We start from the raw sequence: 13,332 nt of genomic DNA on the forward strand, positions 1-13,332 counted from the left end.
GATAGATAGATAGATAGATAGATAGATAGATAGATAGATGATAGATGGATAGATGGCTATAAGGGTATAGGCACAGATATAGATATCCATGATATAGAACTCATAACCACAGGCAGGTGTCAAACGAGCTTCTAAGTGAATTCCCACCATCTTTGTGGTCAAAAATACAGCACATTCCCATAAATGAGAATTTACTTTAAAAGGTAGAAGGTTCCTAGTGTTCCAGGCACGTGGTAAAATCAAATATGAATCCAATCTGGATGAATGTAGCTTTAGAGTAAACTACAGAGAATTAGTAGAGGTGAAGCCCCCAAAACAGAAGTGCAAATTCAAAACTCAGAAACACTAGTTTCCATGAGGCATTGGAATTATTATCAGATCAGAAAGAGTGTAAAAAATAATAGAAAAACAAAGTGAGAGGTGGCAAAATTCCAGATTTCAAAATACGCCACAGAGCTGTAGTAATCAAAACAGTATGGTACTGACACAAAAATAAACAAATAGATCAAGAGAACACGATAGAAAACCCATAAATAAACTCATGTGTTTATAGTCAAATAATCTTCTTTTTTTTTTTTAAAGATTTTATTTATTTGTTTGAGAAAGAGAGAGAGAGAATAAGCAGGGGAAGGGGCAGAGGGACAAGAAGACTCCTTGCTGAGCAGGGAGGCCAACATGGGGCTCCATCCCAGGACCCTGAGTTCATGACCCGAGCTGAAGGCAGATGCTTAACTGACTAAGCCATCCAGGTGCCCCTCAAATAATCTTTGACAAAAGAGGCAAGAACATACAATGAGGAAATGACAGCCTCTTCAATAAATGACGTTGGGAAGACTGGACAGCTACATGCAAAAGAATAAAACTGGACCGCTTTCTGACATCATACACAAAAATAAACTCAAACCAGAAACCTGAAACCCTAACACTCCTAGGGAAAAACAAACAAAAAAAAAAAAACAAAAAACACGCTGTTATCTCTTGGACATTGGCCTTAGCAACCTTTCTCTAGATACATCTTCTCAGACAAGGGATACAAAAGCAAAAATAAACTATTGAGATGACACCAAAATAAAATGCTTCGGCACAGTGAAAGAGACCAGTAACAAAATGAGAAGGCAACCTGCTGAATGAGGGGCGATATTTGCAAGTGATGTATCCTGTAAAGGGTTAATATCCAAGATACATAAAGAACTTACACAACTCAACACCAGAAAAAACAAATAACCCAATTAAAAACTGTGCAGAGGAACTGAATAGACAATTTTCCAAAGAAGACATCCAATATCACGAATCATCAAGGAAATGTAAATCAAAACCACAGTAAGATATGATCTTACCCCTGTCAGAATGGCTAGAATCAAAGAGATAAGATATAATAATTTTTGGCAAGCATGTGGAGAAAAAGGCACCCTTGTCTATTGTTAGTCAGACTGTAAATGGTGCAGCCATTGTAGAAACACTTTGGAGGTTCCTCAAAAAATTAAAAATGGAAATACCATACAATCCAGTAATTCCACTAGTGGGTATTTACCCAAAGAAAACAAAAATGCTAATTTGAAAATATATATGCAATCCTATGTTTACTGCAGCTTTATTTATAATATCCAAGATACAGGAGCAACCCAAGTGTCCATTAATGGATAAAGAAGAAGTGATATATATGTATGTAAATATACATATTTACATGATATATATGTAGTGATATATATATATATGTAAAATATTACTCAGCCATAAAGAAGAATGACATCTTGCCATATGTGACAACATGGATGGATCTAGAGGGTATTAGGCCAAGTGAAATAAGTCAGACATATAAATATAGGCACCATTTGAGTTCAGTTATATATGGAATCTAAAAAACAGAACATACAAACAACAATTAAAAAAAAAAAAGACCCATAAATCAGAGAAGAAATGGATAGTTGCCAGAAGGGAGGGAACAGGGGGCTTGGACAAAATAGGTGAAGGCAAGTGGGAGGTACAGGCTTCCTGTTATGGGATGAATAAGTCATGGGGATAGAAGGTCCAGCACAGCGAACGCAGTCAGTGGTATTATAATAGTGTTGTTTGGTGACAAAGGTAGGCACACTTGTGGTGAGCACAGTATAGTGAGCGGTGTTGTCAAATCATTATGTAAAAAACAAATAAATCATAAAAAAATAAAAGAATGAAATTATAAGTAACAATATATTGCATGAATAGCCACATATATTTGAAAACAAGTGATGGCTGGTCGCAAAGCACAATGAAGGAAAGTTTAAAACTATCGCATTAAGATAATAAATCTGATGCACAGTGAAGAGCAGATGATGAAAGGAAAATACTCTCCACAATTGTCCGGAAGAGAGAACAAAGTTTAAAAATATTAAAAAATGAGAGGATGGTTAAGAAACTTGGAAGATAGAGATAGCTGTTCAATTTTAATTTGAGAAGTAGGGAACAGAGATATTCTGTAGGACGGTGACATAATCCTCACATTCGAAAACTCCAATAAATTCTAAGCAGGGTTGATAAAAGGAAGATCATGGGTAGACACAATAGAGTGGAAGTTTGAATACCAAAACCAGAGTGTGATCTCATCGTAGTTTCAGACTGTGACGTGACGTGAGAACACTGGAAGCCAGAAGAACTAGAATAATTTCTTAACAGGACTGAGGGGGGAAACGTCCCAACCAGTTATCGACCCTGAACTATGAACTCAGTAAAAACATCCTTTAGGAGTGAGGGAGAATTTAAAATATTTTGAAAGCACTGAAGTATTTTTGGACAAAACATAGTTTACCACCACAGGACTTGTTTCTATCAGCTATTGCTACGTAACAAAACACCCCAAAACATAAGCACGGTGTGCGTCGGCTGGAGCAGCTCTATTTGAGACCACGGGTCTGCACATTGACTCTGTTTTCAACTGTGGAGTAGCTTTGCTTCAAGGTCTACATATGCAGGCTGACTGGAGGTTTTGCTTCCTGTTCCTCTTATTCTTCCAGAACCAACAAACATGCCTTTTCATGGTTAGGCCTGAAGGGTAAGAGGGTAAGCCCCTTGAACCAGCATACAGTTTTGCTGGTACTTCTATGCAATGGAAAACCATATGCAATCAAATCAATAAACCAGAGCATCAGACCTAAATGTGGATGACTCAGGAACATAATAACCAAGCCAAAAAGACAGGCTCAGAAGAAACTGTAACATATGATTCCATTTATGTGAGCTCAAAAGGGAGCCTACCCATGCAGCTACTATTGGAATGCATTATGGTACATAATAGTTACCAGTTACATAATAGTTACCAATACATTTATGGTAACTATCAAGAAAAGCAAAGGAATGACCACCATGAAATTCAGAATAGTGATTTCATCCAGAGTGGAGGGAGGGAGGGAGTGAGGTAGGGAAGTGAAGGCATCGGTAGGTATTATCGATATTGCTCTATAGTAATATTCTATTTTTTAATCTGAGTGGTATATAAATGTTTACTCTTTGTTGTTAATGGTGTTCTGGATCTACATGGTTGTATATTTCAATACATAATAAAAGCCAATTAGAGAAGAATAGTGAATGGGTAAGGCAGCCTCAGTCTTCAATTAGCTTAGAGAACAGTAGGGAGAGAGTCAGGTTTGCAAGATATCACACATCATGTTCACAACAGATTTAATGAGTTAGATAGTTTCATTTGTTCTCATTAGTTACCTGAAGGTTAGGGAGCTTAAGTGAGCTGAGTCCCGTGGAGCGAGGCTGGGATCGGAAGCAAGTCTGACCGCTCTCGGGGTCCTCAGCGTTCATACCTTTATTTCTGTCTGCACAGTTGAACCATTTCCTTTTGACCTGGATTCTTTGTTCAGCCTTAGGTTAAACATCCCTAAAGAACACAGAGCAGGTCCTGTACTTTTTTGTATCTCCTAATTTTTATTTAAAGATTTTCTGTCTAGCCAAATGCGTAACAATGCCCTAGGATTTCCCAAACCAAACCAAATAAGAAAACCAACACTAAGAAATCAAAGCCCACGCATGACCAATGGTACATCTGCAAACATTAGGACGGACAGCATGGTGGCGTGCCATGGGGCAATCGCTGTTTCCTTTCATCTTTCTCTCTCAGCAAACAGGTGTTACGTGTCCTGGAGCATGCCACAAGAAAAGCTAGCTTTCTATCACAGTCCCTTCAGCACTGGAGAGGGAGAGAGCTCGCTGTTGTAGTTGAAAGTGAAAATGGAATTAAAAAAAAATTATTTTCAGCTTTGGACCCCGATGAGTGTCTTCCTAATTTTTAGTAAACATCAATTACATAAGCAGTTACAGAAATTGGAGAAAATAACCAGTACTTTTCAGGCCATTTCATTTCAGTGCAGTGTGGGAGTTAGAATTCTGGGTCAGAATCTGGGTATGAAGGTACCTTCATCGATTGGACTCAAGCGGGGCTGGTAGCTGCCTGGGTGATGTGACTGTGGATGCATCTATTATAATATGCACTCCATATGATTTCCGGAGGCTCACATTCCAGTGCTCCAGCTGTCTCCCTAAAGCTCTCTTACCAGCTTGTTTAGAGATGTTGGCATCTATTAAACTGACTTGAAATTCCTAATCTTTTATTATTTTTTTGATCCAAAAGTCATCATTTTCAGAACCTTTAAAACTACGATAACCATATAATTTATTGCCCCAATTGGAATTTTTCTGAGAGTGAAGTGGAGTTAATAATTTTACCAAGAAAATAGCACCTATGAGACTAATGATTTTCTGGTTTGAACTGACTCGAAACTTCTCTAGCTGGTTTCCATTCTAACGTCAGTTTGTCAACTTTGCTGGTTGTCACCTGGAAGGCACAGACCATAAATTTATCCTGTTCTGTCTTACTCAAGGTTCTTTGACATTGGCGTACTTTAATTAAATATTTTAAAGTTCATTAAAATATTGTTAACAAGAATATCAGAGGGGAATGTGTGTGCACGTGTGTGTATCGAGTAGAGTATGATAGTATTCCTTGACATATCCCATCATTGGTTTCATTTTCAACAAAGGTTGCTTGTACTTGTTCAAAGTAATCATAATCAAGATGCATGTTACTAAATGTATCCCTGGGAACAGAAACTCTTTCCATACATTCATTCAAAGACAGATGAGTCATGATGCCAGTCAAGAGGGCTTCCGCACCCAAGAGCTGCTACACCTATGTAAGTTTGGGGAGGGGACCCTGTTCCCATCATTTGACCTGCTGTTGTCTTTTCTTTGCAGCCTCAATTGCATCCACCTGCAATGATCCGGGTATGCCTCAGAATGGCACCCGCTATGGGGATAGTAGAGAGCCGGGGGATACCATCACCTTCCAGTGTGACCCTGGGTATCAGCTCCAAGGACAAGCTAAAATCACCTGTGTTCAGCTGAATAACCGATTCTTCTGGCAGCCGGACCCTCCTACCTGCATAGGTATTGGGCAACAGAAATTTTATATTTTGGAATGAATGCACGTTATCATGACAATTGCTCCATAAATGTGTTATTTCTCCAAAAGTATTTCTCCAGAGTTTTACATGCCCTCGAGTTCAGAGACTATATGGAAATTTTATTGTAAACCTTTCAACCTTATTTTATTAGGTGAAGTAAAGAAAGTGGTTTATTTAATGTACAGCAATTGACATTTATCTAACATTTCCTATCCTTAAAAAATCTTATAAAAATATGGGTCAGTCCAATTACAGTAATTTAAAATTCTGGGTGGTGGAAAATTCATAACCCTACTCTTGCTACTCTCGTCTTTAATATAGAAACATGCCCTTCAGCAAAACCAACTCAATAAAAAGTATTTTCTTTTTTTAGATGGTTCTTCTATAATATCGGTACATTTTAATAGAATCCTGAAAACCAGAAATTATACTGCTTTGGTCAAAATGAAGATAAAAGGAGAAACAGGCTTCTGAAATTCACTGGAATTTGATAGTTTGACCTTATGGAAAGGATATCAGTTGGTTTTGCGGACTTTAGTTTGAATAACTATCCAAGATGTTCTCATCAAAAGTATGGTTTTAGGGCAATATATATTTTTATATAAAATAGTAATTATATGTAGATTGTCCCCTCATTCAATTAAATATTTCACCGTAAATACCTATTTCATCTTATTTTTGAAAGAAACTCTGCTAAACTTTATTATTTTAATGAACTGTCACAGTTTAATTTGTACTTCTTGTGGTCTGTTTGAAAAATGTAAAATTTAATTAATCTGTGGAGAGAGGAAGTGATAATGAAATGATATGCACATAGTTAATAGGCCATTTTGCATAGGGTGAACTTGAGGGGATTCTATGATTTAAAATGGTTTTTATTGTCATATACACAGCAGTAGAGAGATTCTCAGGGGTCCTGTGGAGCTGCACTGCATGGCTCGTAACTTACCACTAAGTACTTGAAGTATGGTGAGGACGCACGGGAGCTGATGGCTCTGCTATTAACATGATCAGCCTTGTCAGGAAGCTGCCCGCGTGCATTGGGTGCTTTGTGCTGAGTTTACAGTTCATTACGTCTGTGGGCGCTGCCCTGCGTTTTATTTCAAGCCACGTCATCTCGAGACTTGCAAGATTTCCATGTGTTTCTTTTTTAAGGTAGAGTGATTGCCTATAAATGCAACATCATTTTAAACCATTGTTGTTTTTAAATTGGGAAAGACACTCCTCCCTATTTTGCACGATTTTAAACACGTGGAGGAGTATGTTCCAAACCAATGCAACTCTCCGTTAAACTCTTGAGGTTTATTTCTCAATTGACATTAATTTAGACACGTGTAAAATTTGACCATCTTCCCATCTATCATCTTTTGTTAGTTTACATCTTAGTTATATAATTTTGACCCATGGCTAGATATTTTATTAGGTGAATGATCCAGTTCTCAGAAGAGAAAATAGGCAGCATTTCCTCTGCCTTAAGCGTCAGCCCCAGGGGCAGGCTCAAATCACTTGCAGGCAACTGGATACCAATTATGTGGACAGCCAGGCCTACACACGTAGATATTATGTAACAGAAAAATAGAAAATGTGTATTTGGGAATAAATTAATGTTATCTTTTCATTGCATTGTAAACATTTCATTCCCCCCAGAAATGAGGCTTATGTCCTCTGTAAGAAACCCATCCGTTAGGGCACCAGCTGATCAGGTCTTAGCACCCATGTAAATTCTGTTCTGACTTAAGACAGTAATTTTACTTTTTAAGCTTTTTCCTTATTAAAAAATAATACATGTTCAGTTAAGAGAAAAAAGGGGGAAAAAGCTGTCCTCTTTCTACCTGGAGGCAAATACTATTAACATAGACATGCATAAATAAGATTCATAGTTATTTTATGTATGTCTAATCTATTTTTTAAAATGTTTTTAAGTGATGGCATCCTGCTAATTTTGTAAATTGCACTTTGACTTACGAGTACAAAATCAGCATCTTGTGCTACTGTGTACTCTCTGCTGGTCTTTCATGACTGCACAGTATCCCGGTGGATTGGCCAACACCGAACACACGATCCCTTCTTCCACCTAGATGGCCTCCACCTCCGCTCTGCTATGAAGGTTGTAGAAATGAACCCTCTTGTTGCAAAACGCATCCACAATTATTTATACATGATGTACTTCTACAAATGTACGTGTTTCCAGGGCTTTTAAAACATTTTTCAAAACTCAAAAAGGTTGCACCAATTTACATTACCAACAGAGCCATGAGTGAGTGTTTATTTTCCCTGGAGGAGGAAAAAAAAAAAAAAACACTGTACATATTTTTAATCTCATAATTTGATAAGGGCAGAAAGTGATGATTCTTTGATGTTTTCATAGGCATTTTAAATTAATAGTGAGGTTGAATGGTTTTTTATTTCGTATTCTTCTTGGCCGTTTGAATTTGTTCTTTCCTGATTGGCCTACTAATTTATTTTCCTCCTTTTATTATTACCAGTGTTTTCCCTCCTGTTTCTGGTTCTTTCTCTCTCTTTTCTGGAATCCCTTAACCTCTCACCTGTTGGTGTGTTATTCATATTTCCACCACCTCATCATTTCCTGCTGATTTCCTGTGGATTGTTTGGGTAGCTCCCTTTCTCCACTTCCCAAAAGTCTCCAATGGTGGTGGCACCTCCTTTTGGGGTTTTCAGCTGAGTCCAAAGGACTTGCCTCCAGACCAGAGGACATTCACCACTTTCCAGTTCTGAGTGACACATCCCTCGGAGTCTCCATAATCCCCACTCACCACTTTGCAGCTCTGAGTGACACATCCCTCAGAGTCTCCATAATCCCCACTCACCACTTTGCCTCTCTTGAGTAACAGATCCCTCAGAGTCTCTGTAATCCCCACTCACCACTTTCTAGTTGTGAGTGACACATCCCTCAGAGTCTCCATAATCCCCACTCACCACTTTGCAGCTCTGAGTGACAGATCCCTCAGAGTCTCTGTAATCCCCACTCACCACTTTCTAGTTGTGAGTGACACATCCCTCAGAGTCTCCATAATCCCCACTCACCACTTTGCAGCTCTGAGTGACAGATCCCTCAGAGTCTCCGTAATCCCCACTCACCACTTTCTAGTTGTGAGTGACACATCTCTCAAAGTCTCCATAATCCCCACTCACCACTTTCCGGTTCTGAGTGACACATCCCTCCGAGTCTCCATAATCGCCATTTTCTTATATAGCTTGCAATCCCTTTTCTCCAAGTCCAAGTTGTAAAGAACTCTGAAAAGCAAGAATTTACCCTAAGTTCACACAACTTCCTTTTGTGTCCACACCTTGCCCTGATCGACAGGGTGGTTATTTCAAGACTAGTCATGTTGTTTAATGGCATGAACATGGAAACGTTTTGATGGAGAAATGTGGCTGTGTCTCATTGAAGAGTACTGCCTCATGCCATGAGGGAGGAAGGCGTGGCTGTGTATATAAAGGAGAGGATCCTACGGATTTTGAATAAGGCACGATGGATTGATAGGAATTTGTGGTTTTCATCTCTGTGTCCCTTCTCTCCGGAGAATTCCCTGGAGTGGCTGAGTCACATTTTGTACTAAATCCTAATGCTATCCAAAATCTTTTGCAAACTTTCAAATTAAAACCTAATGAAGCTAAAATGAAGAATGCCTGACCCAAAGAGAGAACAAACACAGCAAGGCAGTGCTACTTAATTCACCTGGAAGCTCTCAGATAACCTCATTTAGAAAGGCCTCCTTGGATCTGTTCGGGATAAGACCGGAATGCCCCCTTGTTTTGCTTTAATCAGTACCTGGTGTCATCCGCAAATTCTTCCTTCTGGCAACACCCTGGTAGCCAGTGGCCTGAATCTGTCATTCTTCATCTCGCAAACCCTGCGTGCAGTGGAATGTCCTCAGACCCAGCAATACCTTACGTGCTCCACGTCCTGCCACCTGCCTCCACCCGTGTCCGAGCTCTCCACCTGATTCTGCGAGAGGCCGCCTCCTGGGGGCGCTGATTAGACAGTGGTCTCAGCGGAGTTTATTAAAATCAAACCGCATGCTGGGGGAAATGTGGGTTCACCGTTTTTGTGGAAACTATATCGTATTACTCTTGAGTGTATGTCTTAATTCATTACAGATATTTCCTATGATACTACGTAGAGTTTGCCTTAAATGAGACTGAAATTTTAACAGAAAGTACTGGAATGTGTTATATTTTTTCTTATGGAAAATGGAGTTTTCAGGAACGTTAAATGAGTATTTAAAGACACAGCCAACACAGAAAAGTAGAATGCATGTACCTTCATCTGATTTCCAAAAAAAGTCATTTGTGTGTGTGTGTGTGTGTGTGTGTGTAAAAATTACCAATGAGGGTATTTCTTTCTCTGCTTACCTTTTTTTTCCCTAAATGCATATATGGTCAATGATGTGAAATAAAATATCTAGTTTAGATGGAACATTAGAATTTAGTTGGGCTGATTTCTTAAAACAACATGGTGACAAACCACAGTATCTCCTGCACACACCTGAAATGTATATATTTGTGAATTTTGCAGTGTGTTCACACCTTCCACATGATAGAAGATTTAACAGAAATCCTATGTATTAAGTGAACCATCCTAATTTTGAGGTTTAAGAATGAAAATTGGCTTGCCTATTAACACCGCTGAACTTCATAATTGCCGTCTTCCTAATATAAATATAAACCCAGGTAATTAAAAAGTGGTCGGTAAAAAAAAAAAAAAAAAAGATTGATCGGCATCATCTAAAGTACTTCCTTCTGATCGTAACATACTGGCTACTATGATCACATAATATTTTTAGGATTGATGTCCTAGCTCAGTCTCTTACTAGTTCCCTTATTCCCAGATGTCACTTAAACTTTACGTTAGTTTTGTCATTTCTGAATTGTGTCCCAAACCTTGCACATATCAGAGGATGCTGAGAAATATGTGGAATAACATGTATTTGTTTACTCGATGAGTATTTCCTGAATACTTGATCAAAAATTATGCCAGGCAAGAGTGAAACACAACTGAACAGGAAATATGCCTTCTAGAGAAAGTCAGCAATGACCTTGTGAACCAGAAAGGACAGAAGAATAAGCAGGACCATAGAATGATGTTCATGGGGATTTCTTTCCCCTTCCCAAGTGTTTGTGTGTGTGTGTGTTGTATGCGTGCTAGGACTATGGGAGAGTGAAGTAATCTGTAAAGCTTAAAATTATAGCAAGTCAAGTGTATTTGCCAGCAGTTGAAAATCCTCCCTAAAAACAGGGTGGGACGTTACATAAAAATCATGAAAAGTCCATGAAAAATGTACAGCCTTCCTGGGTCTTAAATTTTCACCTGGAAAATTGTTTAATACCCCAACACAGAGTGAGTGTCCTTATTGAATTCTGTGGTGCCCTATCTCACCCTGACTAGCATTGTTCCTCTTTTGTGACAGCTGCGTGTGGAGGGAATCTGACCGGCCCGGCAGGTGTCATTTTGTCACCTAACTACCCACAGCCATATCCTCCCGGCAAAGAATGTGACTGGAGAATAAAAGTGAATCCAGACTTCGTCATTGCCTTGATATTCAAAAGGTACCATCTCTTGCAGAATCCCTCTTTAGTAGCATTTTATGCGTCATTCCTATAGAATGTGTTAAGTGTCATACCTAAAAATTACTTTGCACATCCCTTCAAGGAGTGCCCAGTTTAACATTGAATGAAACCCTTCGATCTTGTTCTAATAGACACTACATCAGGCTGCAAAATGACACAAATGGAAATATATTATTGTGCTGTCGAGCACTCTACTTGTATTAGGACACACATGACATAGCAAGAATTACTTTTAAATACTATCTTGCATGCAGTATGTTCCACATAAGAAGGCTTAATTTACAGAATAGTCACAAAAAGTAATAAAAAAGTGATATAGATGTACTTAGTATAATTTCTCATCAATGTCTCCTATTTCGCCACATGCATGACAACGAATTCATTTCCATCAGACGTCTTGTCTGACATTCCCAAAGGTAGTCCTGTTATTATCATTGAGATATCATGACTTGATAGAATTTTGAAAATGGAGGTTCCCCCAAATGTGGTTGCTGCAAAGTCTGAATTAATAGACATTATTCTTTTAAAACTTATCGCTAACTTACTCTTGCTAAACTCAATGATTAAGTTCCAAATATTATGAGTATCTTATAAATATAAACTCTATAGGACTATCATATTACTTGTATCTGGTATATGATAATTGAATTTTTTCCAAATCCCAAGATCTCCACTTTTGCATTTTGATTTTTGAGCTAAGTGAAGAGGTATTTTAAAAGGTAAGTGGTTCTATGGGCTATCTATTGACCTCTTACCTCCCCAGGGTGAAGTGGTCTAATCATATTTATTTGTCAGTTGGACACGTTTCCTTTTCTGATGTCTATGTCACCATTCCAGGCCTGGTTATGATTATCTCCTTTAACTTTCTCCTCCTGATGGGATCTGAACCAGTGTAATTTTAAATGCCCATGATGCCAAGTGTTAAGTAGTCTGATAAGCCATCGTGTCTTGAATTTACTCAAGCGGCTATAAATTGACCTCATGATGAATACTTAGAAAGCCACTCAGCTATTACACAAAACCACTGAACATTTGCTGCTATATTTTCAGATATCTTTGTGGGTTGTGTGAATGTTAACTTCTACCAGTGCTTTCCTGGAAACCAGGAGACACCACTGGTACCAGGAGATTAAAAGTAAATTAACAATTAAAGGCCTTTTAGAGAATACAGAGCCTTGTAGGTATGAGTTTCCTATCTTTCAGTGTGTCACAGTGACTAATTATCAAGGTTCCCAAAGTCCAATCCATGTGATAAGACAGAAGGCAATTTTATACAAGAACATGTTTTTTTTTTTTTTTCCTACTATTTGACACACCTCTCTGGAAAAAAGTTGAAGTAGAAAATCTTCAACCTCTCTTCCACCTTTTAGATTCTTAAGTCATTAGCTGATCCAATTTCATGGAAAAATCACACACTTCTGACTTCTAAGACGTAGATAACATGTGTGTGCTCAGGTGGAAATGATTCAGAGACCTTCCAACCAGATCTACTTAGTAGCCGGAGGGGGGACCAGAAGGACTGGGTGGGGGACAAGGATGTCATCCACCCAAGCAAAGGGGGGCTGGCACTGACACGTGCTGCCCAGATGCATGGTTTCAAGAACGTGACTAAAGTCACGTGTGTGTCTATGGGGGTGGGGGTGGATGGCAGTTGGCCTTACTCACAGTAAAGATAAAGTATTACTTGACCTAGAACATTAGCTCCAAAGCTCATCCTCGTACTTGGGATGATTGGGGAGGGATGGCTTATCACAGGGCCTGTCCAGTGTGGGGCCTATGCTACTCACACACCGGGACTCAAATTAAATTTGATTTAAAAGCTGGGCCAGACTTTAGCCTATTGTTGGGGTTCATGGAACGTACAGCTAGCATAGGTAGAATTAAGAATGGATTTTACAAATGGAATCATAGTGAATTACAAATTTCACTCCAGACTTTTACACATGGATTATGGTATATCCAAAGAGAGAGAGAGAGCAGTCCGAATGTTTTCCATCTGAGCCTTGACATATTTCCAGTGCTCAAAAATAATCTATCACAATAATTAGCTATGCCAATTATTGGGGTGCAGCATGACCAGATTCTAATAACATTCTTGTAAAGTATTCCAAAAAAAATTTCTTATTCTAATTAAATTCTACTTGGTTGATACAATTCCTGTTGGTGCCTTTATCCTTGCTCACACCACTCTTTTACCCCTTTTCATTTCTGATTTCAAGGAATATGTCAAACAGACTAGGAGACCTTTTACAACTTCCTTTAATAAATATGTCCAGGGACCTCCCACGGGACCCAG

At 38.7% G+C, this 13,332-nt stretch overlaps 1 protein-coding gene across 1 annotated transcript in view; it reads left to right on the forward strand.

Moving 5' to 3' along the window:
- Positions 1–13,332, forward strand: part of CSMD1 (CUB and Sushi multiple domains 1) — a 1,580,412-nt gene that overhangs the window by 1,309,110 nt on the left and 257,970 nt on the right. The window contains exons 27-28 of the mRNA XM_040643176.1: positions 5,236–5,427; positions 10,877–11,015. Coding sequence (XP_040499110.1) covers positions 5,236–5,427; positions 10,877–11,015 — 331 coding nt within the window. The remainder of the gene's footprint in view (positions 1–5,235; positions 5,428–10,876; positions 11,016–13,332) is intronic.

This window comes from Ursus maritimus, unplaced genomic scaffold (assembly GCF_017311325.1).
Source record: "Ursus maritimus isolate PB19 unplaced genomic scaffold, ASM1731132v1 scaffold_28, whole genome shotgun sequence".
In the NCBI taxonomy this organism is placed as follows: domain Eukaryota; kingdom Metazoa; phylum Chordata; class Mammalia; order Carnivora; family Ursidae; genus Ursus; species Ursus maritimus.